The 27,514-nt window shown below is 41.6% G+C and overlaps 1 protein-coding gene across 6 annotated transcripts in view; it reads right to left on the reverse strand.

The window, feature by feature from the left end:
* Positions 1–1,586: 1,586 nt before the first annotated feature.
* Positions 1,587–27,514, reverse strand: part of LOC122555957 (carboxypeptidase N subunit 2) — a 28,105-nt gene continuing 2,177 nt past the window's right edge. Inside the window, exons 1-3 of one of the 6 annotated variants that reach the window (XM_043702266.1) lie at positions 27,338–27,432; positions 16,378–18,211; positions 1,587–1,706 (exon numbers count right to left, since the gene is read on the reverse strand). In XM_043702266.1, the coding sequence (XP_043558201.1) occupies positions 1,602–1,706; positions 16,378–18,211; positions 27,338–27,417 (2,019 nt within the window). In that variant the 5' untranslated portion in view covers positions 27,418–27,432 and the 3' untranslated portion in view covers positions 1,587–1,601. Of the gene's footprint in view, positions 1,707–13,521; positions 15,083–15,688; positions 18,212–27,337; positions 27,433–27,514 lie in introns of those variants that run through there. The other 5 variants (XM_043702264.1, XM_043702267.1, XM_043702265.1 and 2 more) reach the window with 5 other exon arrangements.

Here is a 27,514-nt window from a genome sequence, read left to right on the forward strand (position 1 = left end):
AAGTCCTGCTAAGATTTGCTTTCCAAAAATGCAGCACCTTGCATTTATCTGAATTAAGCTCCATCTGCCACTTCTCAGCCCATTGGCCCATCTGGTCCAGATCCTGTTGTAATCTGAGGTAACCCTCTTCCCTGTCCACTACACCTCCAATTTTGGTGTCATCTGCAAACCTACTAACTGTACCTCTTATGCTCGCATCCAAATCATTCATGTAAATGACAAAAAGTAGAGGGCCCAGCACCGATCCTTGTGGCACTCCACTGGTCACAGGCCTCCAGTCTGAAAAACAATCCTCCATCTTCTACCTTTGAGCCAGTTCTGTATCCAAATGGCTAGTTCTCCCTGTATTCCATGTGATCTAATCTTGCTAATCAGTCTCCCATGGGGAACCTTGTCGAACGCCTAAAGTGAGTTACTTGCTGAAGAATACAAAACCTCTAGCCTACTCTTGCCACCATTGTATTTGGGTTGTCTAAGTTTCTAGTCAATGGTGTCTCCAGGGAGTTGATAGTAAGGATTTCTGCATTGGAAATTCCTTTGAATGTCATGGGGATTCTCTCTCATTGAAGATTGCCATTGTCTAGTAGTTGTGTGGCACCTATGTTACCTGCCCAGTATCTGTCTAAATCTGAATGTAGCCCAGGCTGTGAAATTCTTTATTTTCTGAGAGTTTGTAAATGGAATTAAAACTGTGAAATCATCTGTGAACATGTCCACTTACAAGCTGCTGATGTAAGAAAGGAACTTGAAATAGAAGTTGAAGACAGGTAAGCCCAGGATATCACCCTGAGGAACTCCTTCAAAGATGTTCTGTAACTGACCTCCAACAACCACCGCAATGTTTTGCTGAGCTTGGTATGACTCCAAACAGTGGAGGGCTTTTCCTCCTGATTCCAATTATTTTCAATTTTTTAAAAGTTCCTTGATAACACACTTGGTCAAATGTTGCTTTGATGCCACTGGTCAGTCTCACCTCTCCACTAGAAATAAAGTCTTTTGTTCAAACAATGGTCGTGCGAGGTCCAGGACTGATTGGTCCTGGCAGAAGCCAAGTTCAGCACAATGAAGAGGTCCTTGCTTAATGATTCCCCCGATAATAAAGTGAATCACGTTGCTGCTAATTAAGTGTGCACTGCTGTGGCAATAATTGAGAGGATTGGATTTGGCCTGCTTCTTGGAGATAATTATTCCTGGGAGATTTTCCACTCTTTCAGGCAGGTCCCCGATTGTTGTTGTATTTGGACGGTTTGCCTGAGGAATGGAAAGTTCTGGAGCATAATAATTCAGTGCTACAACTAAGTTGTTATTAGATTCATTGCATTTGTTCAATCTGCCTTTAGATGTTTCTTGAAATCTCATGAATTGAATCAAATTATCTGACTGGATGGTATTTTGGTAGGAAAGAGGCTGAGTGGACAATTCACTTGGCACTTCTTGCTAAAGATTAATCCTTCAGCCTTACCTTTCACATTGAGTCTCGTCCTGCAATTAATTGAACAGAAGTTGATGCTGAGAGATTCTTAGAGAGTAATACTGGTCTCAAGGACGACAAGGGCAGTATGTCCTTGAGAGCACAACTCCTTGCAAATTCCCTCCTTGTGCTAACTGTAAACTTTATTGCTGTTCCTTTGTTGTTCCTTATCAGAATTCTTGGTGTGAATTGGATGGAATGGGTGGGCAATGTTATCCAGCAGCAGGCAAACTAACTGGAAAAGGGAAGTTAAGAGAAGAGAATGAGACTGTTGGGGTTTGTTACTAATAACGATGCAGCAGCACATGCATCAATGAGCCATTAACATGACCATGTAAAATTGTGTAATTCAAATCGTGTAAGTGCCTTATCATTGTATATCATGTGGATTCCCATGAAGCATTACCACCAACTTTACAAAAATCTACTAACAACAGGATGTCCATGTTTAGCATCACTTGAGTCCTGTTATGGATATTAACTTTCCTGAGTATTTGGAGATTTAATAAAAGGAATATTGTGCAGCTTTGTTGTTTTCACAACCAAAAGGCTCGAACAAACATAAAGTGTGTATGTCATGGAAAGAAAGAACATATTACAATGTCATGACACAAGACAATGGTTATGAAAACATCAACTAGAGAGAGAGGATTTTTGTGAAGGTTAAGACACTATTTTAAATTGTTAGACAACAGTTAGAATGTTTAAATGACAATGTTATAAAATATATGAGTTAGAAATTTGCACTATAATTTTAATAAATTTATTTTGTTGTTCTAAATGGTTCATGAATTTCAGAATTCAAAATTTCAGTTCTCATCTTAAATTCATGCATAAAGGTTGCAAACTGGATTTGTAAATAAGTTAATATTTTGCTAATCACCCAGTGGGTCTAGTTTGTAGCTGATATTGAGTTTACTCTGAATTCAGCTGAGATTTAGCTGGGTTTTGAACAAGTGGACAGTGGCTCACCCCTTCTCATGTTATGAATGAAACCCATATTATTTTAATTCCCTGTTCTCACTTAACTTCCTACTTCTAAATTCCCACCAGATATGGAAATTAAGTAATGAACAATTGCATATCCAGAAATTGTTCTCCAACACAAAATGGTGATTAAATAGGCTTCCGAGTTGACATGCAGGTGTTTCATCTGAGAGTAAGGGGGCTGGGGAGGTTGGGGGGTGGTGGGGAGGTTGGGGGGGGTGGGTGGGGTTGATCTGTGTCCTCACTCTAGCAACAGACAATTGAGCTGTCCTTGTGGTGGAGGATCAGGAGAGCAGTTTGTGCAGCATCACTCCTGGCATTGCGTATCTTAAATGAGTTTTGAAGGTTGAGGTGCGGCCAAACTATCTTGCTGTTGCTAATATTTAGTTTCGCAATCTTACACAAATCTCTTTTTAGGTGTTCAGTAGAAGTTCTTGGTAATTAAGAGATTTCAGTCTTTATTTGCAAAATACGCTTGGTGTATACTCATGCATTCAGCTGGGGTGTGAACTGCTGACATGAATTTCAATGAAGAAAGAACAACTTCTATCGAACAAAGAGCAACAGTTTTATTTTTGCTCAACATCTTCTTGTAAAGAGAAATACAAATGTATTATTTAGCAAAAAGCTGTCCTATAACCTCTTTTCAAAAGATTTAAAGATACAAGATCCTTTTGTTGGCCAACTTGTTTCAATTGTAAGGTATGAGAAATGTGACACAGAAAACATTTTTTGAACAAACTCAATCTCTGTACCAAGTTTTTGTATCATTTTTTAACTTTGTTGATGATAACTCTCCTTAACCCTTGAAGGACTAGTCATCTAATTTGTAGCACAAAATTTACTAAACTTTTTTTATTTAGAAGCATTATTAAAATATGAATGCCTTTTTTGTTTACATTAGATTCATTTAGAAATGTACTGCTTTTAAATGCAATCTATAATTACACTATATAATTACCTACAACATGAGCCATTGAGATATTTAAAAGGTGGATCCTTTTCACTCTCTAGTAATTGGAATTTTTAAAAGTTTGACTGCTAAATGATTGCTTGAAGTTATCGTTAGCTTAGTGAGATTGATTTCATTTCATTTAAGTTACTTCACAATTGTATTAATTATCAGAAGGCAAGTCGAATTATCTTTACTGTTCAATTGGCAGGACACAATTAATATTGATGAGCAAAGCCCAGCATGAAGTGGGGATAAGAAACAGAATTACAGACAATAAAGTCTGTGGTCTTTGATTAAAACAGTGACTATGTGATGTAGAGGTCTGTTCTGCTTCAACAAGTTTCCTCCTATGATTCAGAAAGGACTTGTGTAGTTTCACAAGACTAGGACCTCTTCAGCTATTGGTTCATATCCTATACAAGGTGAATGAAGTGCCACAGCTGGGGGCAGAGGAGAGAAAATGGACTCAGATGTAGTCTGAATGAGTAAGAAAAACTAGTCACTCAGTCTCCATTTTTACCCTAATTAAGCAGAAAAGTTATGTGTGACCCAGCTCTACCACTTAATGGCCTTTCAGAGATCCAGGCTATCTTTTATTCTCGTGTTGTAATAGAATACCAGTTGATCATATTTTCTATTTCATTAAAGAGGCAGCAACTCTTGTTTCATTTGCCTGAACTGAGAAATGCAATATAAATGTTGTGTAGAGCATTCTTACCCATTTAACGTGAATGTTAAGAAGTTGAGTTAATCACTAACTGTCATGTATTAAATAGTGAATGAAGAATTATACAAGACAGCCGACAACAGTTTTTCTGCTGTTTTTAATGGTCAAAACATTTCTACTTTCTGAACAACATATTTCTAAATACTCATGTATTTAAGTAAGTTTCCATTGAATTTTTTTGATATCTTCTGCCAGATTCTGGTCATGATTTTATTCTGTGATAACATTATTTGAACAAATTAGAAAATTAAGGTATACAAATAAAGCAATCACTGATTTTTTTGTTAATGTGTCTGTAAATAATGTAATTCAGATCTATATCATAGATAATTTGGAAACAAAACTTCAAAACTAAATTAGTTAACACTTTCAAACATTTAATTGTTTTAAGAAAACAGAAGGATGTACATGCACAGAGCGATAGAGGTAGAGAGCCACCTGCAGGACAGTATGTAAGTTGCGCCAAAAAATGGCTCGATTCCGAGATGATTCTCAAAACAATGGGCTAAGTTTTCCAAGGAGAAAGTGAGTAAGCTTTCCAAGCCCTTATATAATGGAGGCAATGGCAAGTCAGTTGGGAGAAAATGGCAGAGATTGGAAAAATAAAGGCAGATACTTCTAGTGGCATGAGTGATGTGGGCTATGGCGAGATTTATGGTACGGTCAGGCAAAAAGTTGAGCAATCCACATTCTCAAAACAAGCTAGTAATCTATTCTCCAGCAGATTGGAAAGAGTGCTGAAACACCACATTGACTGGAATGCCAATGGTTCAAAAGATACTGTTCTTCTAATGATGACAACATTCATGCTCCTACCAAAGTCACTCCCTCATGTCCTTACTTTGCCTTTATCCAATCAACCCACCCAATTGGTACTGTCAGAAACTGGGCTCCCAAAGCCTAGAGTTCAGTGCATTAATCTTCCAAAACTTTCTACACAGTCTCCACCACAACAATAAGTGGCCTTCCACCAGCCATTTTGTTTCCACTGAGGGAGCATAGTATAAGAGGACTGATACAGGATGGTTGGCATGGCTTTGTGCGTGGGAGGTCATGTCTCGCAAACTTGATTGAGTTCTTTGAACAAGTAACAAAGACGAGGCAAGCTGGTTGGCAGGATTTGGTCTCATGGAGTGCAGGGAGGGCTAGCTGTTTGGATGCAGGGCTGACTCAGGGGTGAGGGAGTGGGGGTGATGGGTGGGTGGTTGTTTTCAGGCTGGAGGCCTGTGGCCAGTGGTGTGACAAGGGGATCGGCGCTGGGTCCACTAGTTTTCATCATTTGTATGGATGATTTGGATGTGAGCTTAGGAGGCGTGATTGGTGGGTTTGCAGATGACAGCAGGGTTGGGCTTGTGGTGGACGGCGAAAAGGGTTGCCTTGGATTGTGACGGGGTCTTGATCGGATGGGCCGGTGGGCTGGGGAGTGGCAGATGGAGTTTGGTTTGGATGGATGCAGGGTGCTGCATTTTGGGAAGGCGAATCTTGGCAGGACTTCTACACTCAATGGTAAGATCCTAGGGAGTGTTGCTGAACAAAGAGACCTTGGAGTGCAGGTTCATAGTTCCTTGAAAGTAGAGTTGCAAGTAGATAGGATAGTGAAGAAGGCATTTGATATGCTTTCATTTATTGGTCAAAGTACTGAGTACAGGAGTTGGGAGGTCATGTTGTGGCTGTACAGGACATTGGTTAGACCACTGTTGCAATATTGCATGCAATTCTGGTCTCCTTCCTATCGGAAAGATGTTGTGAAAATTGAAATGGTTCAAAAAAGGTTTACAAGGGTATTGCCAGTGTTGGAGGATTTGAGCTATAGGTAGAGGCTGAACAGGCTGGGGCTGTTTTCCTGGAGGGTCGGAGGCTGAGGGGTGACCTCATAGAGGTTTATAAAATCATGAGGGGCATGGATAGGATAAATAGACAAAGTCTTTTCCCTGGGTTGCGGGGGAGTCCAGAACTAGAGGGTATAGGTTTAGGGTGAGAGGGGAAAGATGTAAAAGGGACCTAAGTGGCAATGTTTTCACACAGAGGGTGGTGCATATATGGAATGAGCTTCCCAAGGAAGTTGTGGAGGCTGATACAATTACAACATTTAAAAGGCATCTGGATGGTTATATGAATAGGCAGGGTTTAGAGGGATATGGGCCAAGTGCTGGCAAATGGGATGAGATTTGGTTAGGATATCTGGTCGGCATGGCCAAGTTGGACTGAATGGTCTGTTTCCATGCTGTACATCTCTATGACTCTATGACACTAAGTTCTATCTTGACCTTAGGAGCAACTTGCTGCATCTTTTGTGTATCTGCCAATCAGCAAGGCACAACTCTCACTCTGTAGTGGTGAGTTGCCAGAGAAGGGAAATTATCGCTAATTAAACACCTTATTAATGCCACGTCTCACCTCATTAGTACTCAGCTTCTTTTCCTACCAAACAGGCCAAGCAAGCCAGATGTTGAAATTTCTCCACATGACAGTCAGAGGGAAACCTGATGGCTGTGGCCAGGATCTGTGTTGCTCAGTGTCTAACAGCATTGCAGGGCATGGCCTATGGCCATGAACTGCTTTATCCCTTGTCCATGGACTTAACATTTGCCCATCTCTTATGACTATCTGATACCTCTCTGATCCACTTGCAAGTTGCTTCAGAAGTATAGATCTGTATCACAGATTGCATCAGTAGCTAGCATTGAAATGCAGCTGCAAGGACACTTTGCATGCATGGACAGGCACCTAGCTACTGATCAGCCCAAGCTGCATCTCAGGGCTGATTGCAGGCTCTTTTAGCACATACTCATTTAGTGGGCCTGTCTCCACACTCAGAGCATCCATGCCCTGCCTTATCTTGCCTGTTAGCGTGTTGGAAACCAAAGGCTACCTTTACTGCTGCATTGAGATGCCCCTGTGTGCAGACAGACAGGCTGCTTGTCAAGCTTGTCAGTAGGGATTTAACTGGGTGGCAACATCTTGATGTACGGTCCATAAACATCAATCTAAAACCTACAGTGTATTCCAGCTGCTTATGCAATGCCACCCTGAGCAGATGCCTAAACATGGCTGAAGCCCACCACTGGTATTGGTATCAGCCCTTGACTAATCATTCTGCTCTCCCTCATTCAGATGCACGCCCCCACCCCCACCCCAGACTTCTCTGAGGCACACTCCCCTAAGACTTTGAGACCATCCAACTGCTTGCAGCAGATGCATTGGGTTTGACATGAATGCTGCTGCCACATGGTACAGGTGTGGAATAGGATGTGGCATACTGCTGTGCAGCCACCTTTAAAGTGCCCTTGACTGAAGATTGCTGAGCAGCATGACCAGCTGCCTGGTTATATGACTATGCCAATTTGCACTGTGGGACTACCGTTAGATGCCAAGTGAATGGGCACTAAGACAGTGTGTGAGCAGTGCAAGTAGGCAGCCTGGTCCAAGCCATGGGCTGGGTGTCTGTTCTTGTTAAATACTTGGACCGAATTCAACCATGCGCCACTGGTTGCTGGTGTGCCCCACAATGCAAAACTAGCCTTCCTGGGCACACTGCCAAGTCATCGGCAAAGTGCCAGCATGGTGGCGAGGATTAGCTGAAGGTCAGATGCTATGCCCATGGATGAAGGATATGTGTGTTTGGTGCCCATAGGGTATGCCCTGGGCTGCAGCTTGGCTGTGGGCAACATGGGAGTCGTTCGGACATAGTAGAGGGATGAATCCACCAGACACCCGCTTCAATTTCCATGCCAGGTGCTCCTGAGGGCTAGTTTATTGAGTGTATGATGAGAAGTAGAATTTAATTAGATGAGTTGGGCCATTAACATGGAGCTTATCAACAAGGGCCATTGTGACCACAACTGTCACCAACCTCATCACATCTGGGTATCTCCCCTGGACAGTCTCGCAGCTCATAGTCCCTGAATCCTGCACTGCTCACTTCTACCTACTCCCACCAACAGGACTGTCCAGGCAGACCAATTGTTTCTACTGTTCCTGTGTCATGGAATTTATCTTTTCCTATCTTGACTTGACTTTGTTTCTCCCAGTGTCCAGTTCCTTTCTATTTACATCTGCAGTTCTTCTGATGCTGTACATCAGTGTCAGACCTTCCAACAAGCGAGAGGTCATGCTTTCAAGGTGAGTGGTGGAAAGTTTAAAAGGGATACACACGGCAAGTACTTCACACAGAGGGTGGTGGGCATTTGGAACGCGCTGCCAGCAGAGGTGGTAGAGACAGGCACGGTAGATTCATTTAAGATGCGTCTGGACAGATGCGTGACGATGTGGGGAGCAGATGCTTAGGAATTGACCGACAGGTTTAGACAGTACATTTGGATCGGTTCAGGCTTGGAGAGCTGAAGGGCCTGTTCCTGGGCTGTAAATTTTCTTTGTTCTTTGGTCATAAACAGGCGAATATAATGCACTTCAAAATGATGTGCTGGTTGCCATGGGCACCATCCACGACACTAATTAAACACTTAGACAATCTTCAGCAAGCCCTGCGTCAAACATGGATTGATTGTGGGCAGCTTGTAAAGCAGCTATTCCCAGGGTTCCAAGCACAGAAATGGCCTTGCAGATCATATATTAACTCATTGGTTGAGGACGCTGATAGGCCAATCCCTCTGGTGTGTTAGAGTCTTAGAGTCATAGAGATGTACAGCATGGAAACAGACCCTTCGATCCAACCCGTCCATGCCGACCAGATATCCCAACCCAATCTAGTCCCACCTGCCAGCACCCGGCCCATATCCCTCCAAACCCTTCCTATTCATATACCCATCCAAATGCCTCTTAAATGTTGCAATGTTTGAGGAATTTGACTCTACAGCCGCTGAACAACAACTGCAGTATTGAGAAAAGTGACCCTTTGTTTTGAAAAGAGACAATCTGATAAAAAAAAAAGGAGCCACAGCAGAATCCTGAGGCAAAAGTGTGTGAAATGGAAAACTTCACCCTCAAGGCAGAGTAAAGCAGGAGGGAAAGAATAGACCAGGGTGCTCAGCTCCGGGGACAGGAGAGAAATGCTACAAATGTGACAAGAAGTGGCAGTTTAAATGGGCCTGCAGGGATCCAAGCAAAACTTCTCCAATAAATGGAGGAAAGGAAGAGGAGGTTTTGACTCTGAAAAATGGAGGAACTATGCTGAGAGGTAGCTGAACTCAGAGGGTCAATGGGGAAGGTCCCTGCCCAGAGTGGGAGAGAGGGAATCTCCTCCTCTGCCCTGCCTTTGGTGACATTCTGAAGGGGCTCTGCCCATCGCGAATTTAAGTGTGCCATGATGGACAACGAATGCAGAATTCCCTGTGCCCTGTGTGTGTGCGCGGAGGAATAGAGAACATATTGAGTCGACACTGGTGCACCATTCATCAAATCCACTGAAATTTGCAATGGACAACCATACCAACTGCAGAGTTTCACAGGTGACTTGGCCATTGGAGATAAATCAAAGTCTTTGAGACTAAGGATGGGGCCCTCAAGACTCAATACTACTGCATGTAAACAATATGGGGTAACTTTACTAAGGGACTGTGAGGTACAGATTGGCTCATTGCTCACAACAGTGAATGGGGCTGGATGTGGAGGCCCATGTGAAAGGATATTTGGTCTACCTATACAAGAACCCTGAATGCCTCCCCTCCCCTCCCAGATCAGGAAGATTAAATATGGAGTTTCACAAATGGTTATGATGATCCGTACAGATGGATTTTATTGGTCTTCTACCAATGACCCAAAAGGAAACAAGTATTGCCTGGTCCTGGTGGATAATTTTACAAATGGGTGAAGGCTCTTCCCTGTAGGTCTGCCTCAGCTGTGTGAACAGTATGAATCCTCATAAAAAAGTGCTTTAAAGGTGGGGTTTGCACAATATGGTGGAATCAGAGCAAGGAAGCCATTTTACGGACAGATGATGTGAATGACATTACAGTTGCTAATGATAAAGGACAAATGGCATATGTGTCACAATTCTCAAACTTTAGGAATAGTGGAGTATATGAACAGGACCATTTTCTCTCCTCTGACCTTAAAAATGTGCCCCTAGTTTTGAAATCCCCCATCCTAGTGTAATGATGCTGTTCCTTTAACAAGGTTATGTTGTCCTCGGCTTTTTTTCAGAGAGGTCATAAAGGGCACAGGTTCTGAAAAGTCAGAGTTGGATGGGTTTTAGGGCCAATTTAATTGTAGCTAACAGATACCGCCTCAGGCAAACAACTTCCAAGCTTTAAAAAAACACTTGTACAATGAGTATAATTACAAAGTTTAAAAGACATTTGGATAGATACATGAATAGGAAAGATTTGGAAGGGTATTATGTACTACCAGTTCGCCCAGTTCAGCTTTTTTCTGGTTTGGTTTGGTTTTAACAGTCTGGCTGTTCACTGAAAGCAGTCAGTCAGTTATGAGGCTGCTAGTCTAAGAAACAGTTACATGGAAGAAAGTATTCCATGCTGCCACCTGTCTCTGTCCTGTAAGACCCTGTGTTTGCTTTTACTTGTTGTGTCAAGGAGTTTTTAGGGAGATTGCTACAAGTATTTGGAACAGTATCATTAAGTTGGGATGATCTGTTGAGTTTTCAGACAGATTAAGTTAGTCTGTATTCTGATCACTTTTGTTTGTGTTTCATTTGGTAATCTTGTAAATAAATTCTGTTTTGTTTAAACCTAAGTAGTTTGACCAGCTACATCCCTCCTAAAATATCCACTCGACACCTGCTTAAAACAACTAGCAAAGTTAGAAATCAGTCTACTTTCTTGAAATGTTTTGAGGGGTCTGGTCTGGTTTGATCCATAATACTAGGGAAAAGACACCTACCATTAACCCTATCTATATCCCTTGTGATTTTATAAACTTTTATAGAGTCGTCGAGTCGTACAGCAAGAAACAAACACTTCAATCCAACCAGTCCATGCCAAACATAATCCCAAATCAAACTAGTCCCACCATCCTGCTCCTGGCCCATATCCTTCCAAATCTTTCCTATTCATGTATCTATCCAAATGTCTTTTAAACTTTGTAATTATACTCATATCCATCAGTTTTTCAGGAAGTTCATTCCATATGCGAACCACCCTCTGTGCAAAGAATTTTTCTCTGATGTCTTTCTTAAATCTCTCCCCTCTCACCTTAAAAATGTGCCCCCAAGTCTTGAAATCCACCATCCTGGGGAAAAGGCAACTACCATTCACTCTATCTCCACCTCTCATTACTTTATTAATTTCTGCCAGATCTCCTCCCAAACTCCTACACTCAAGTGAAAAAATAATCCCAGTCTATCCAGCGTTCCTTTATAACTCAAACCTTCCATATCCAGCAATATCCTGGTAAATCTCTTCTGAACCCTCTCCAGCTTAATAATATCCTCCCTACAATAGAATGGCCAGAACTGGATACAGTATTCCAGAAGACGTCTCACCAATGTCCTCAACATGACTTCCTAACTCCTATACTCAAAGGACTGAGCAATGAAGGCAGGCATGCCAAATGCTTTTTTAACCACCTTGTCTATATAGGACATAGAACATTAGAACATTACAGCGCAGTACAGGCCCTTCGGCCCTCGATGTTACGCCGACCAGTCATACCAATCTGAAGCCCATCTAACCTACACTATTCCATGTACGTCCATATGCTTGTCCAATGACGACTTAAATGTACTTAAAGTTGGCGAATCTACTACCATTGCAGGCAAAGCATTCCATACCCTTACTACTCTCTGAGTAAAGAAACTACCTCTGACATCTGTCCTATATTTATCACCCCTCAATTTAAAGCTATGCCCCCTTGTGCTCGCCGTCACGATTCTTGGAAAAAGGCTCGCCCTGTCCACCCTATCTAACCCTCTGATTATCTTATATGTCTCTATTAAGTCACCTCTCAACCTCTTCTCCCTAACGAAAACAGCCTCAGGTTCCTCAGCCTTTCCTCGTAAGACCTTCCCTCCATACCAGGCAACATCCTAGTAAATCTCCTCTGCACCCTTTCCAAAGCTTCCACCTCCTTTTTATAATGCGGTGACCAGAACTGTACACAATACTCCAAGTGCAGCCGCACCAGAGCTTTGTACAGCTGCAGCATAACCTCATGGTTCCAGAACTCGATCCCTCTATTAATAAAATCTAAAACACTGTATGCCTTCTTAACAACCCTGTCAACCTGGGTGACAACTTTCAAGGACCTGTGTACATGGACACCGAGATTTCTCTGCTCATCTACACTACCAAGAATCTTACTTTGCATTCCGGTTACTCAGACCAAAGTGAATCACCTCACACTTGTCCGCATTAAACTCCATTTGCCACCTCTCAGTCCAGCTCTGCAGCTTATCTATGTCTCTCTGTAACCTACAACATCCTTGGTCACTATCCACAACTCCACTGACCTTACTGTCGTCTGCAAATTTACTAATCCACCCTTCTACGCCCTCATTCAGGTCGTTTACAAAAATGACGAACAGCAGTGGAATCAACACCGACCCTTGCGGTACACCACTGGTAACTGGACTCCAGGATGAACATTTCCCATCAATCACCATCCTCTGTCTTCTTTCAGCAAGCCAATTACTGATCCAAACTGCTATATCTCCCACTACTATCCTTGATTGGCCCTAATCTTACTCTCGTCATTCTTTTATTCCTTAAATACCTCTAGAAAGTCTTAGGGTTTACCCTGATCCTATCCGCCAACAACTTCTCATGTCTCCTCCTGGCTCTTCTGAGCTCTCTCTTTAGGTCTTTCCTGGCTACTTTGTAGCCCTCAAACGCCCTGAGCCTTCACATCTCCTCCTAACATAAGCCTTCTTCTTCCTCTTCACCAGAGATTCCGCTTCCTTCGTAAACCACGGCTTCCGCTCTCTACAGCCTCCTTCCTGCCTGACAGGTACAAACTTATCTAGGACACACAGTAGCTATTCCTTGAATATACTCCACATTTCTAACGTGCCTATCCCCTGCAGTTTCCTTCCCCATCCTATGCTTCCTAAATCTTGCCTATGTGACATAAACTTCAAAGAATTATGTACTTTAATCCCTAGGTCCTCTGTTCTACAACATTATCCAAGGAGAAAGTGAGGTCTGCAGATGCTGGAGATCAAAGTTGAAACTTTATTGCTGGAACAGCACAGCAGGTCAGGCAGCATCCGGGGAACATTATCCAAGGCCCTACCATTAACTATGTAAGCCCTACCCTTGTTTGTTGTACCAAAATGTAATACCTCACATATATCCAGGTTGAGCTCCATCTGCCATTTTTCAGCCCACTGACTTATTTGATCAAGATCCCTTTGTAATCTTAGTAAACCTTCTTAACTGTCTACTATGCCACCCATTTTGGGTGTCATCCACAAAGTTTCTAACCATGCCTTCTATATTATCATCCAAATCATTTATATAAACAACAAACAAAAGAGAATCCAGAACCAATCCCTGTGGAACACTGCTGATGACAGGCCTCCAGTCCAAAAATCAACCCTCCACTACCTTTCTTTATTTCCTGCCGTAAAGCCAATTTTGTATCCAATTGGCAAGCTCACGCTGAATCCCATGTGATCTAACTTTACTATTTAGTCTGCTATGCAGAACATTGTCAAAGGCTTTATTAAAGTCCTCCATCAATCCTTTTGGTAATTTCCTTAAAAGAACTCAAACATTTTGTGATACACAATTTTCCTCACATAAAACCATGCTGACTATCCCTAATTAATTTTTGCCTCTCTAAATGCCCATAAATCCTATTTTTTATGATCTCCTCCAACAACTTAACCTCAACCGAAGTCAGACTCATAGGTCCATAGTTTCCCAATTTCTCCTTACAAACATTTTTCAACAAAAACACATTAATCACGCTCCAGTCATCATACACCTCATCCATAGTCATAGATGATGCAAATATTTCTGCAAGGGATCTCGCAATTTCCTCCCTTACTTCCCATAACATGCTAGGATACGTTAGATCAGGTACCAGAGATGTATCCACCTTTGTATTCTATAAGACCTGCAGAAGCTTCTCTTCTGTAATGTGAACTATTTTTAAAAATCAACGTTTATTTCTTCATGTTCTCTAGCCTGTCACTATCTGTTTATCATTTCCCCTATTAATACTTTGCTCTTTGCACTTAAGTCAATCCCTTGATTTTCCACATCTTCATGAATTTGACTCCTTGCACTCCCTATTCAAGTTAAAATCCTCTTTGCTTCCCTTGATATGCGATTGACAAGAACACCAACCCCACCATGATTCAGGTGGAGACTGTCCAACTTTCCCCAGTCCTTCTGTCTATGCCCCACAAAGCAGAACCCACTTCTACTGCACCCATCTTTGAGCCACACCTTCATCACTCTGATCTGATTTGTCCAATGTCAATTGCATATTGCTGAAGTAATAGTGTGGAGATTATGACCTTTGAATCCTGTGTCTTAATTTGGCACCTTGCTCCTCAGAGTGACTATACAAAAGCTCCTTCTTTATCCTGCCCACATCACTGGTACATACATGCATCACAACAATTGGATCCTTCTCCTCCCACTCCAAGTTCCTCTTCGAGCGTTGAGCAGATGTTCTGAAGTCTGTTATCGGGCAGTGTTCAGTGGCAGAGAGAGAGAGAGTTAGGATGAGCTTGGAGAGGGAAAATGTGGCCACTTATCTTTGCAGAATGAAGAAGATCATTGACTTTCAGGCATAGCAGACCACCTGACCACACAGTGGGGGTGACACTGACCTGGGCAGTAGCCTCAGAGAAGGCTGGCAGGATCTGGTGACACAGCATCTTCTGCCAGTGCACAGAGAAGAGGACTGCCCTCCTCTACACCACTCCATCCATCAGGATGGCAGTGCCATCTTCCCCTTCTCTAGGATGTTCAGGTCCTGTTCATCAATGAGCAGGGAATCTTTGGAATGCCAGTGAGTCTAAGTGCATTATGGTGTTCGGGTGAATCTCCACTGAGTGGTAGGTTGGGTTGGGCTGGAAACAACAGATGATAAGATGGTGTAAAAATTGAACGTAAAAGAGATACCATCAGTATGTGTTAGTCACTTAATGTAATTTTAGAAAGATACACTGAGAGACATCACTAGGCCTCACAGCAACAAACCCTCCAGTAAAGTTAACACAACTTTAGCCAAAAAAATGGAAATCAGTGATAACACTTAATCAGTGATGGGAGACAATCTGGAGTAGAAAATATATTGAGTCAATGTGAAGAGTTTGTTGTCACTAGTGGGGCCATAAGACTGAGGATCATTAAAAGAAAATAGTATTGATAAACTAAATCTGAGATAAGGAGCAATGTTTGCTCTTAGGGAGCAGCTAAAATGTGGGATTTGTCAAAACAGGATGTGTTTAAGAGTCAGTAGCTTAGATGCTGTCAAAAATAAACAAAATGATAAGATGGCGTGTGTTGAAAGACTCAGATCAGAGCATAAATACCAGCACTGCCTGGTTTGGTTGACGGCCATTTCTCTGCTGTTAGTTTTGGAATTCTGCATCTTGGGAATGTATGTAAATATGGAATTGTCCACCTTATTCTTCAAAATATGAAGAAAACCTTCCAATAAAACCTGCAATATCTCGGTTTGTACATTTTTATTAGATCAATACAACACGGTATTGGTGTTCCAATTGTCCTATCCGTATTTGCATTCAGGAATGTTGTAATGCAGTTACATTGGAAAGAATATTGAAGACCAAGAAACAATTTTTTGCTGTTAAATTATTTACTGCGTTCTTGAATAATTAATTAATCTAATTGAGATCTTATTTGTCATTCCATTGAAAAGTGAATTGTAAATGTTGTATACAAACCACAGAAGAACTGATGTGAAGATTATTTGAAACACTAGCAGTGTTAGATATAATTGTGCTATTAACTTGCAGGTTCCTCTTTCATTGGAAACCATTGTTTTTCTTGGATAAGGCAATGGGATTGTATTTTTCCCACCAAATGTCTCGGTAGGAGTCAAACTGAAAACTGAACTTGAGGTGGTTCTTGTCTGCATGGACTCATTATCAGTTGGACTTCCTGGAGTGTAAGTACTAAGAATTATTGGAGTTGAAATAGTGGATGTATCTACCTGTGGAGCTAAAGTAGAGTGGTAGATTGTATCCATTGTAGATGAACCCACTTCCTGTGTACTCTCAGTCTCCAGTGAAGTGCTCCTTGGCACTATGGATGACCAAGGAATATGAAGCACAAAAGGTGATGATTGCTTGGATGTTATGCTGGTAGTTGTAAAAATCATTGTTGTGGCTGTACTCACACTTTCAGTAGCAGAAGTTATAATTTCTGGAGTAGTGGTCTGTTCTGTTGTCATTGCAGTACTGGGAACAGAAAATAATGTAGTCGCAACAGAAGTTGAAATTGCTGGAATCGTGGTCTGTTTTGTTGCTGTCGCTGTTGTTGTCGTGCAGGGGGTCGATAATATTGGAGTCACGGTTGGGAGTAAAATCTCTGTAGTCGTTAATAGCTCTGTTAATAATTCAGTTGTCACTATAGTAGGGGCTGTTGATGTCTTCATAGATGCAGTTGATGCCACCAAAGAGCTGCTCTGCTCTGTTGTGAACTCTGTTGTTAATGTGGAAATGGGAGTAGATACCCAAGTGGTCACACTAGAAGTTGAAATCTCTGTGGTGCTGAGCTGTTCTGTTGTCAATTCTGTTGTAGTTGTACTAATCCCAGTAGATGTCAACATGACCGTGGTAGAAGTTGAAATTTCTGCAGTTGTGCTTTTCTCTGTTGTAGTTAGGCAGATTAGTTCTTCTTCCCTTAAAGAGTGAATAACCCTTGTAGTAAGATCATCAGGCATGTAACACTTCATCTCAGAATATGATTTCACTTTATTTTCATTCGACTTCATCCAATTTCTAAGGTACAATAAGTGACAGTCACAGACGAAATGATTATGTAGCAGATTGAGTCCAGATGAAGCCAGGTTTCTCAAATTATCAAATGTTCCATCAGGTACATCAGATAGTTGATTTGAAGCAAGGTCAAGCCTTTTCAAAAGGTGTAAGTTTTTAAAAATGTCTTTATCTAAGGTAACAAGTTTATTTTCATTCAGCTGAAGTTGAGTTAATTTCTCAAGGCCATTGAAAGCTTTCTTTGGAAGATGAGTAATCTGATTCTGGCTCAATATCAGAGTTTTTAAATTAGGCAGTTTACTGAGCATATCATCAGGAATAGTGCTGAGTTTGTTTTCAGTCAGTGAAAGTGTAATGAGATTTGGTGTTAATCCAAATAAACTAGTAGGAAGACTTGAGAGCATGTTAGATTCAAGTTTCAATTTAGATATTTTTGTTAAATTATGTAACAGTCCAAATGGAAGCTCTGTGATTCTGTTGTGGTTCAAATATAGTTTCTGTAATTGAAGCAGTTTGGAAAAGATTCCAGGTGGGAGATGTGTTACACTGTTATTTGTCAAAGAAAGTTCCACTAATTCAGGAAGATTATCAAAAATACCTTCCTGGAGATCAGTGAGCTGATTATGGGAAAGTTTGAGCTGCATGAGTTTGGAAAGATTTTCAAATATTCCCGAAGGCAGATTGCTTATCTGATTTTTAGCCAAATGCAGTCTTTTAAGCAGTGTCAATTTGTCAAATATCTGAGCAGGAAGGACTTGTATTTCATTCTCAAACAATCTCAGCTCAACTAAATTGGGAAGATTATCAAATAATCCACTATCCAGGATATTGATCTTGTTTTCAGACAGATAGAGGTTTTTCATTTGTGGAAAGTTGTCAAACATTCCCGTGCTCAATCTTTCCAATGGATTACCTGTTATCTCAAGTTGTGTCAGGTTTGTAAGATCATCCAAAGCTCCAATTTCTATTTTATGTATATTATTATCATTAAATGCAAGCATTGTCAGTGAAGCTGAATAATTCTGAAGGACTCCAGCTCTTACGACAGAAATATTGGTGTTCAAAAATGTTAATCGAGTTGTATTTGATGGTATAGTTGCGGGCATTTCGGTTATTAATTTGCCACTACAGAAAAGGACTTCTGAACTAAAGTCACACTTAGGAATGCAATTGGCAAAACCAAACAACTGAGTAATAAACAGGAAGCCCAAGAAATGTATCCAAGTCATTTTTCTGCAAAACAAAATAATGAAAAGTAGATTTAGAAAGTAAATACTTCCAATTTACAGAGCAAACTGCAAATAGAATAGAAAATTATGATTATCATAAATCAAAAGTTAAATGCTTTTAAGAAGTGAGCATAATAATTAAATTCCCTTTGAAGATCATGCTCAAAGGTACACAAGCAATAAACTGCAAAATATGCTCATTGTCCAATAATTTTGGCACTGTGGGATCAACACAGCATCCACAATGCTCATGCAAATTATATCAAAATTTAAATCAAATGTAAGTTTTGAACCATTATTTTCAAATTTACAGCCTCAAGTCACACCTCTTAAACACGTGCTCTGAAACAAAAATAGCATTCATTATTGATAGTTAAAGAGGTTTCCTGATGATCAGTGTTCTGTTACAGACACAACTCCTCAGATACTGAAGCATGCAGCAGAGTCTAGACACCATTCAGACTTGGGTTGATATTGAGCAAGTAACATCTATGTTACATCTGCCAGGCAATGACTAACACAATTAATCCTGTCCATCATCTACAGACAAAACTCAGGTGTATGATGGAATACTTCAACTCCAACAACACTCAAGAAATATCATCGAAATATAACTCCACCAGTTAAGTTTCTGACAGACTGGGAAAAAAAGGTGTGTAGAATGGGCGGAGGTGTGTTTTTTGAGATGGTCCTGCTGGTTTGTCAAGACATTCAGCTTGTGAACTCGTCTCCAAACATTTTCACTTGCTTGCAGGAGATATAAGGTTTTCCTTCAATAAACTTGATTTTTAAAACAATTCTTTTCCATTTCAGTCCACAATCAAATATACAGAAAAAGTAGTAGCTTTGTTCTTTACTGCTGCCAGTCCTTTCTCATAATCTCTCTTTGCTTCTACTAGTCTTTTTAATTCAGCTTCCTTTTGATCATTTTACATGCAAATTGTTCTCCATGTATTTTTTTAACCTGACACGTATCATAAGCACACTAATAGATTTATACAGCATAGAAAAGGCCCTTTGGCACATCAAGTCTGCATGGACATAATTATCACTAAAAGTGCATTAATCCCAATTTCCTGCACATCTTAATTCTTGGATGATGTGAGAGTTGAAGTGCTCATCAATTTTTTTTAAAGATTGGAAGGTTTCTGGTCTCCATTACCTTCCCAGGGGCTGACCAGACCTCCCAGTCACTACCGATTTTAATTCCCCTTCCCACTCCCTTTCTGACATGACTATCCTTTGTCCACTCCATTGCCATAATGTACCAACCGTAAATTAGAGGAACAACACCTCATCTTCTGCATGGACAGCCTACACCTCAGAGGACTCAACAATGAATTTTCCAATTTCAAATAACCTCCCTTCCCAGGCCCTCCCTCTCCCTTCCACTCCTCTCATCAACTCTTCCTTCCAGGTACCAACCGGATTTATTCCTCCCATTGACCAATGAGGTCGCACCATTTACCTGTGTTCCCGTATCCCCACTTCATCCCCCTGACCCCCACCCCCCCCCTTTATCTGCAGCTCCCCTTACACCCAAAGTCCTGAAGAAGGGTTATACCTGAAATGTTGACTTCTCCACCTCCTGAATGCTACCTGGCTTACTGTGTTCTTTCAGCGTCCTGTCTGTCTACCTACACTACCTTCCCTGGCCATGCATTTCAGACTCCCACTATGCACTGAATGAAAAAGGTTTTTGCCCAAATCCCCTTAATCACCTGTCCCTTACCATAAAACTATGCTGCCTCTTAATTGAACCCTGAAACAAGGGAAACTGCGGCTCTCTATTTACTCTGTCCATACCCCTCATAAACGTATACAGCCCAAACATTTACACCCCCACCCCCAGTCTTCTCAGCTCTAATGAAAACAATCCAAGTCTATCTATTACGAGCAGAGTATTGGTGTGGATAGAGGATTGGCTGAGTGAAAGAAAGCATAGGATTGTTATAAATGAGTCCTTCTCTGGATGGTGAATTGCAACTTGTGTGGTGCCTCGACCTTAATTGTTTACAATCTATATGAATAATCTGCAATCAGGGACAGAATGAAACATAGCAAAATTCATGGATGATAATAAAATAGATGATAAAACAGGCTGTGATGAGATGAAGAATTTACAGATGAATATTGACAGGCTTAGAGAATGGGACAGAAGCTGGCAAATGCCTATTTTGGCAGGAAAAATAAAAGGCAAATTATTATTTAAATGGAAAGCAGATTCAAACTGCATCATTGATGAAGGATCTGGGTATCTTTGAACATGAATCTCAAAGTAGGCATGCAGGTTCAGCGTATAATAAAATGGGCAAACAAAATTCTGGCATTTATTGCAAAAGGACTAGATTATAAAAATAAAGAAGTGTTGTTATAATTAAATAATGCTTTGGTGAGACCACACCTGGAATATTGCATCCAGTTTTGGTCTCCTTACTTGAGGAAGGATATGGTGGCACTGGAGGCAGTTCAGAGGAGGTTCAGCAGGGTGATTCCTGGGGTGGAAGGGCTGTCGTACGAGGAACAGTTGATTGGCTTGGGCTTGTATTCACTGGAGTTCAGAAGAAAGGGGTGCAGGTGGTGGGATCTGATTGAGGAACATAAAATGCTGAAGGAGAAAAAGATATACCTATAGCGTGAGAGGAGGTACGTTCAAAACTGGGATGAGGAGAAACTGATTCTCTTAGTGGATTGTGAATCTGTGGAACTCACTGCCTCAGAGTGCAGTGGAGGCAGATTAATTGACAGATTCAAGAAAGAAATATATATATATTTCTGAGGGAGTAGACTCAGTGGGCTGAACTGAAATACTCCCACATCTAATTCCTATGTTCTTACGTTGTTCCATCTGCAGTTCTTTAGCTTTTAGACACTGTTGATGGTTAGGGTTCGGTTGAGGGAGGTGAAGGCTTGCTCAATGTGTGGAGAGCAAGACAATAATGTGGAGATAAGACCGTAATCAGGTCTTGTTGATTGCCAGAGTCAGCTTGAAAACCACAGAGCAAAAAGTATAGTGCTGGAAAAGCACAGCAAGTTAGGCAGCATCCAAGGAGCAGGAGAATCGATGTTTGAGCATAAGCTCTTTCTCAGGAATGTTGGGGGGTGGGGTGGGGGGTGTTGGTGATAGGTCGGAGTGGAGGATGGACAGTTCAACAGGACAGTGCCAAGTTGGAGGGTTGAATCTGGGATAAAGTGAGAAGAAGGGAAATCAGGAAACTGGTGAAATCAACATTGATCCTGTGTGGTTGGAGGGTCCCGAGGCAGAAAATGAGGTGTTCTTCCTCTAGTCATTGGGTGGTGAGAATTTAGCGATGGATGAGGCCCAGGATTAGCATGTCTTTGTTAGAGTGGGAGGGGGAGTTGTAGTGTTTTGCCACAGGATGTTGGGGTTGATTGGAGAGTGTGTCTGGAGATGTTCTCTGAAACATTCTGCAAGTTGGTGTCCTGTCTCTCCAGTGTAGAGGAGACCATTGACATCAAAAGACACAGGAGATGAAATGTTTGGAGGTGCAGGAAAATCTCTGCTGGATGCGGAAGAACACATCCTGCAGAGTGACCAATGTTCTGCCAAACATTAAATACTCCCTCATCTTGTTTCATCTTCCAATCTTACACTTTTCCAGGGGAAATACCATCCCCCAGTTGTCTGCCCATCTGACCGAGACATTTATATCTTCTTGTAACCTACAACCACCTTCATCACTATTAATCACTTTACCAAACTTCATGTCATCTGCAAACTTCTTTAATGTTCCCCAACATTTCCATCTACATCAGTTATAGTATATAACAATAAGGGGCCCAATACTGCTGGACAAAGGGCTCAAATTACTCAAACAGCCTTCTACTTCTACCCTGGTGTCCTATGACTGAGCCAGTTTCTGATTCACCTCACCGCGTTTCCTTGTATTCCATGTGCTTTAACCTTCTCAATCAGTCTCCCACGTGGGACCTTGTCAAAACCTTTGCTAAAATCCCTACAAATTACATCAAATGAACTTCCCTCATCAACACACTTCTCCACATTTTCAAAAATTTCTAACTTATTTGTTAGGCATGGCCTCCCTCTGACAAAGCCATTCTGACTATCCCTAATTAACTCGTAGCTTTCCGATTGTGTATTAATGCACTCCTTCAGAATTTTCTCCAATACTTCACCCACCACTGATGTGAGACTCATCAATCTGAAATTTACTGGTTCATCTCTACCACCCTTCTTAAAAGGTGGAGCCACATTTATGGTCCTCCAGTCTTCAGGCATTTCCCTCATGGTCAGAGAGGAGTTAAAAATTTGTGTCTGGGCTTTTGCAATTTCCTGCCTCACACTCACAGCAGCCTGGGATCATCCAAGCCAAGGGATTTGTCTGTTTTCAAGCCCCTCAGGGACTGCAATAACTCCCAATTTCCTATGTCAAACTGTGCAAGTTCCTACCGTCCCTTTTCCTGAATTCTGGACATACATTCTCCTTTTCCACAGTGAAGACCAAAGAGAAGCATTCATTCAACACCCTTCCGATATCCAGCAGCTTCACACACAGGTTGCCCACTTGGTCACTAATGGGCCCTATTCTTTCCCTGGTTAACCTCTTCCCTTTAATGTATTTATAAAATATGTTAGGATTCTCCCTAATCCCTGTTCACTAGTCATTTTTCATGGCCCTCTTTTGCTCTTCTAATTGCTTTCTAAAGTTCCCTCATTTACTTCCTGTATCGCTTTAGGGTCACAGCTGAATTGTACCGTTTGGACTTGCTGAATATGCTACTCTTCTTCCTTACCCAGTGCTGAATTGGCCAGATATCCAGGCTTCTCCAAACTCATTGCTGCTACATTTCCCTCTGAAGGCTATGTGTTGGAACTCTATACTCCACAGCTCCTTTTGAATGGCCCCTCTTTTGCTCCGCTGTAGACTTACCCACAAGGAGCTGTACCCAGTCTACTGTGGCCAGGTCTTGCTTTATATTAATAAAATCTGCCTTTCCTAGTCATCTTATGCAGGCCATCATTTTTCCTTGTCCAGAATAAACTTGAATTGTACTGTATTGTGGTCACTATTGCGAAGATGTTCCCCACTGCCACAGCGAACGCCTGTCCAGCTTCTTTCCCCAGAACCAGATCTAGCACTGTGCTGCTACTTGTTGGGCCTTCTACAAAAATCTCTACTGGATAGATTTCAAGAAATCCATCCCCTCTTAACACTGAACACTATGACTATCCCAAATTAAGTTGGGAAAGTTGAAATCCCTGAGGATAAATACTCGATTATTACTCTAACACACCTCTGTGAACTATCTACATATTTGCTCTTCTATTTCCCATTGACTGACAATGCACTCCCAGCAAAAGTAGTTGTCTCCTTAACATTCCAGAGTTCCATGCACACAGCTTTGTTTGAGGACCCTTCCAAGGCACAATCTCTGCTTGTTGCAGTAGAGTCATAGAGGTGTACAGCATGGAAATAGACCCTTTGGCCCAACCCGTCCATGCCGACCAGATATCTCAACCCTATCTAGTCCGACCTGCCATCACCCGGCCCATATCCCTCCAAACCCTTCCTATTCATATATCCATCCAAATGCCTTTTAAATGTTGCAATTGTACTAGCCTCCACCACTTCCTGTGGCAGCTCATTCCATACACATACCACCCTCTGCGTGAAAATGTTGCCCCTTAGGTCTCTTTTAAATCTTTCCTCTCTTACCCTACACCTATGCCCTCTAGTTCTGGACTCCCCCACCACAGGGATAAAACTTTGTCTATTTATCCTATCCATGCCCCTCATACTATTATAAACTGCTATAAGGTCACCCCTCAGCCTCCGATGCTCCAGGGAAACCAGTCCTAGCCTGTTCAGCCTCTCCCTATAGCTCAAATCCTCCAACCCTGGCAACATCCTTGTAAATATTTCCTGAACCCTTTCAGGTTTCGCAACATCTTTCTGATACGAAGGAGACCAGAATGCACACAATATTCAACAGTGGCCTAACCAATGTCCTATACAGCCACAACATGACCTCCCAACTCCTGTACTCAATACTCTGGCCAATAAAAGAAAGCATTCCACATGCCTTCTTCACTATCCGATCTACCTACGACTTCACTTTCAAGGAGCTATGAACCTGCAATCCAAGGTCTCTTTGTTCAGCAACAATCCCTCGGACCTTACCATTAAGTGTATAAGTCCTGCTAAGATTTGCTTTCCCAAAATGCAGCACCTTGCATTTGTCTGAATTAAACTCCATCTGCCACTTCTCAGCCCATTGGCCCATCTGGTCCAGATCCTGTTGTAATCTGAAGTAACCTTCTTCGCTGTCCACAACACCTCCAATTTTGGTGTCATCTGCAAACTTACTAACTGTACCTCTAATGCTTGCATCCAAATCATTTATGTAAATGACAAAAAGTAGAGGACCCCGCACCAATCCTTGTGGCACTCCACTGGTCACAGGCCTCCAGTCTGAAAAACAACCCTTAATCACCACCTTCTGTCTTCTACCTTTGAGCCAGTTCTGTACCCAAATGGCTAGTTCTCCCTTTATTCCATGAGATCTAACCTTGCTAACCAGTCTCCCATGGGGAACCTTGTCGAACACCTTACTTGAAGTCCATATAGATCACATCTACCGCTCTGGCCTCATCAATCCTCTTTGTTACTTCTTCAAAAGACTCAATCGAGTTTGTGAGACATGATTTTCCCCACACAAAGCCATGTTGACTATCCCTAATCAGTCCTTGCCTTTCCAAATATATGTACATCCTGTCCCTCAGGATTCCCTCCAACAACTTGCCCACCACCAACATCAGGCTCACTGGTCTATAGTTCCCTGGCTTGTAATTGACCCCTTAGTTAATAGTGCTACACCACTAGCCTTTTCCTATCCTCCTCTGTCTTACCTAAAGATCCTCGACCCCAGAATGTTAAGTTACCAGTACAGTCCTTCCCTCAACCATCTGATGGCAAAAATATCATACTTCCATGTGTCAATGGAAGTACCTATTACACTGCTAACACTAAAGTAAAGACCATCTAGCCTTGCCTTCCTCACTTGACACTCAACACAGCTAAACTCATTGTGACTTATTTCCTTTGCTATATGATGATGCCTCTCTGTTTCATTAATATTCTGAATCCTTTGCCCTCTAGGCTAGTTTAAACACTTTCCAACTGCATTAGCAAACCTACCTGCAAGGATGTTGATCCCAAAGTGGTTCAGGTGTAGACTGTCCCTTTTGTACTTATCCCACCTTCCCCAAAAATGGTCCCAGTGATCCAGGAACATAAAACCCTTCCTCCTGCGCCAACTATTGGGCTACACGTTCACCTGTCTTATTTTACTATTTTTAAACTTGCTAGCACTCTATTTCTTAACTCACAGGCATTGGGAGTAATCTTGATATTACAACTATTCAATTATTGCTTTTTAATCTACTGCCTAGCTCCCTGAATTCTTGAAGCAAGCCCTTATGCTTCACCTTGCCTACATTATTGCTATCAACAGGTACCATGATCTCTAGCTCATCATACACCTGTTTCAGGTTCTTAATTTCTACCTCCTTTTCATCTTGGGAGCTCTGGTCTTGCTTGTCCTACCCTTCCCTTTTGAGGGTAAAAATCTTAACTATATCTGAACCATCTCTTATTGCAAGTTGCCCATTTTTAGTGATAGTCCTGCCAAAGCTTTCTTCCAATTGACTTAGCCCCGCTCCATCCTTGCCACATTGAAATTAACTCTTCCCCACTTAACTCTTACTCTGAATTGTTCACTGTCATTGGAATGGCAAGACTGCAGAAAGTAGCTCACTTATTATTAGATAATACAGTGAATGTTAGCATTCTTAGGGCACTTAGTCAAAGAAATAGGAATCACTGTTGATCGACAGAAAACAAAACCCAATAGAGAGTCACCCAAAGATGTCACAGAACTGCTGATGTTCATGGGAATGGGCTTTTTTTTAAATACACTTAACACAAATCAATAAAACCCTGATACAGCCTTTCAGCGAGAGAAGGGATGCTGCTGAAAACAGCAATATTAAGTAAATTCTGATCCTAGCTCACCATAAACCTCAGCTATTACTACTGTGTGGGTAATGAATCACCAAACAGACAGAGAATAGTTTTCGTCCAGATTTTTAAAAAATTATCAATGATTGGCTGACAATGCATCAAAGTCCTTAACTTGAACCAAATCAAGATTCTGATTTGGAAAACAAAGTGCTTGCAACAACGTGGACTGGCAATAAATTCTCTAACTATGTTGTGGCCAATGGGCTAAGCAAGGCCTGGTGAAATACAAACAGGTCAATGTTTCCACAAATCAGAATCCAACCAGGAGCAGCCTGGACTTATTTTGAACACAGATAGTCGGCTTCAACAATGGGAGAGTCAATATGACCCAAAATCATCCAGGGGTACTCAGCCAGAAGAATAAGGAGAGGCATTATTTTTGTGTACTCTCTAGCTTTGGACAGAATTCTTGGCAACATGGCATAATCATATCTTGAAAAGGGGTTGGGTACCCTACCAAAACCCGGCCTTACCTCATCTGGTGCTGTGACCCCTGCCTTGTGATCCCACAAAGCCAGAGAACATTCCAGAAGAGCACAGAAAGTGGGTAGAAGGTACAGCCATTCCCTTAGGGAAGACTTGGCCGATGAAGAATCTGTGTGAGACCCACCTTCGTACCAAGAAGACCCTGAGTACCCTGTCAATGCAGCCCTATCAAGTTCACTAGAGGGGGTAGTTTATGTGTTTGTCAGGCGCTCAACATAGTTTGTGAAAAAGTTAACTTAATTTGCTGTGTAAAATTGTTTCTTTAATTTGCAAGAGTTTTAACAAAACTAAGTTTGAACTGCAGTTTCACAAAGGAAGAGCATTTGTGTAAATATGTTTTTGAGGATTAAAATATCAGAAGTGTCCATGTGGAATATTTCACAGGCATCAATGATCTAAGATTGGATTTCAAGATTGAAGCCAATCATAAGGCACTAATGACTTTACAAAATATCACAGAAGGTGCCAACAGAGGTCCAAAGATTCAGATTGAGCGTGATCTGTTATGATATTATTACTGAGCAGATGCAGGGAAAAATACCAAATTACAACTGGCACTGACAAAAACACACACTTACTGTCCATAGCAGGAACAGAAGATCTTCATTGAAAAAGTAGAATCACTTACAGTCCTAAGTACAAACCACATGTCAATCATGTCAAGCAAATCCACTTGATTCAAAAATATGCAACATGTTCCAGTCCAGCAGCAGGAGGAAAAAATAAGATCAAAGAACAAATATGACTTTGGAGAA

Source organism: Chiloscyllium plagiosum, chromosome 13, assembly GCF_004010195.1.
Source record: "Chiloscyllium plagiosum isolate BGI_BamShark_2017 chromosome 13, ASM401019v2, whole genome shotgun sequence".
NCBI lineage: Eukaryota > Metazoa > Chordata > Chondrichthyes > Orectolobiformes > Hemiscylliidae > Chiloscyllium > Chiloscyllium plagiosum.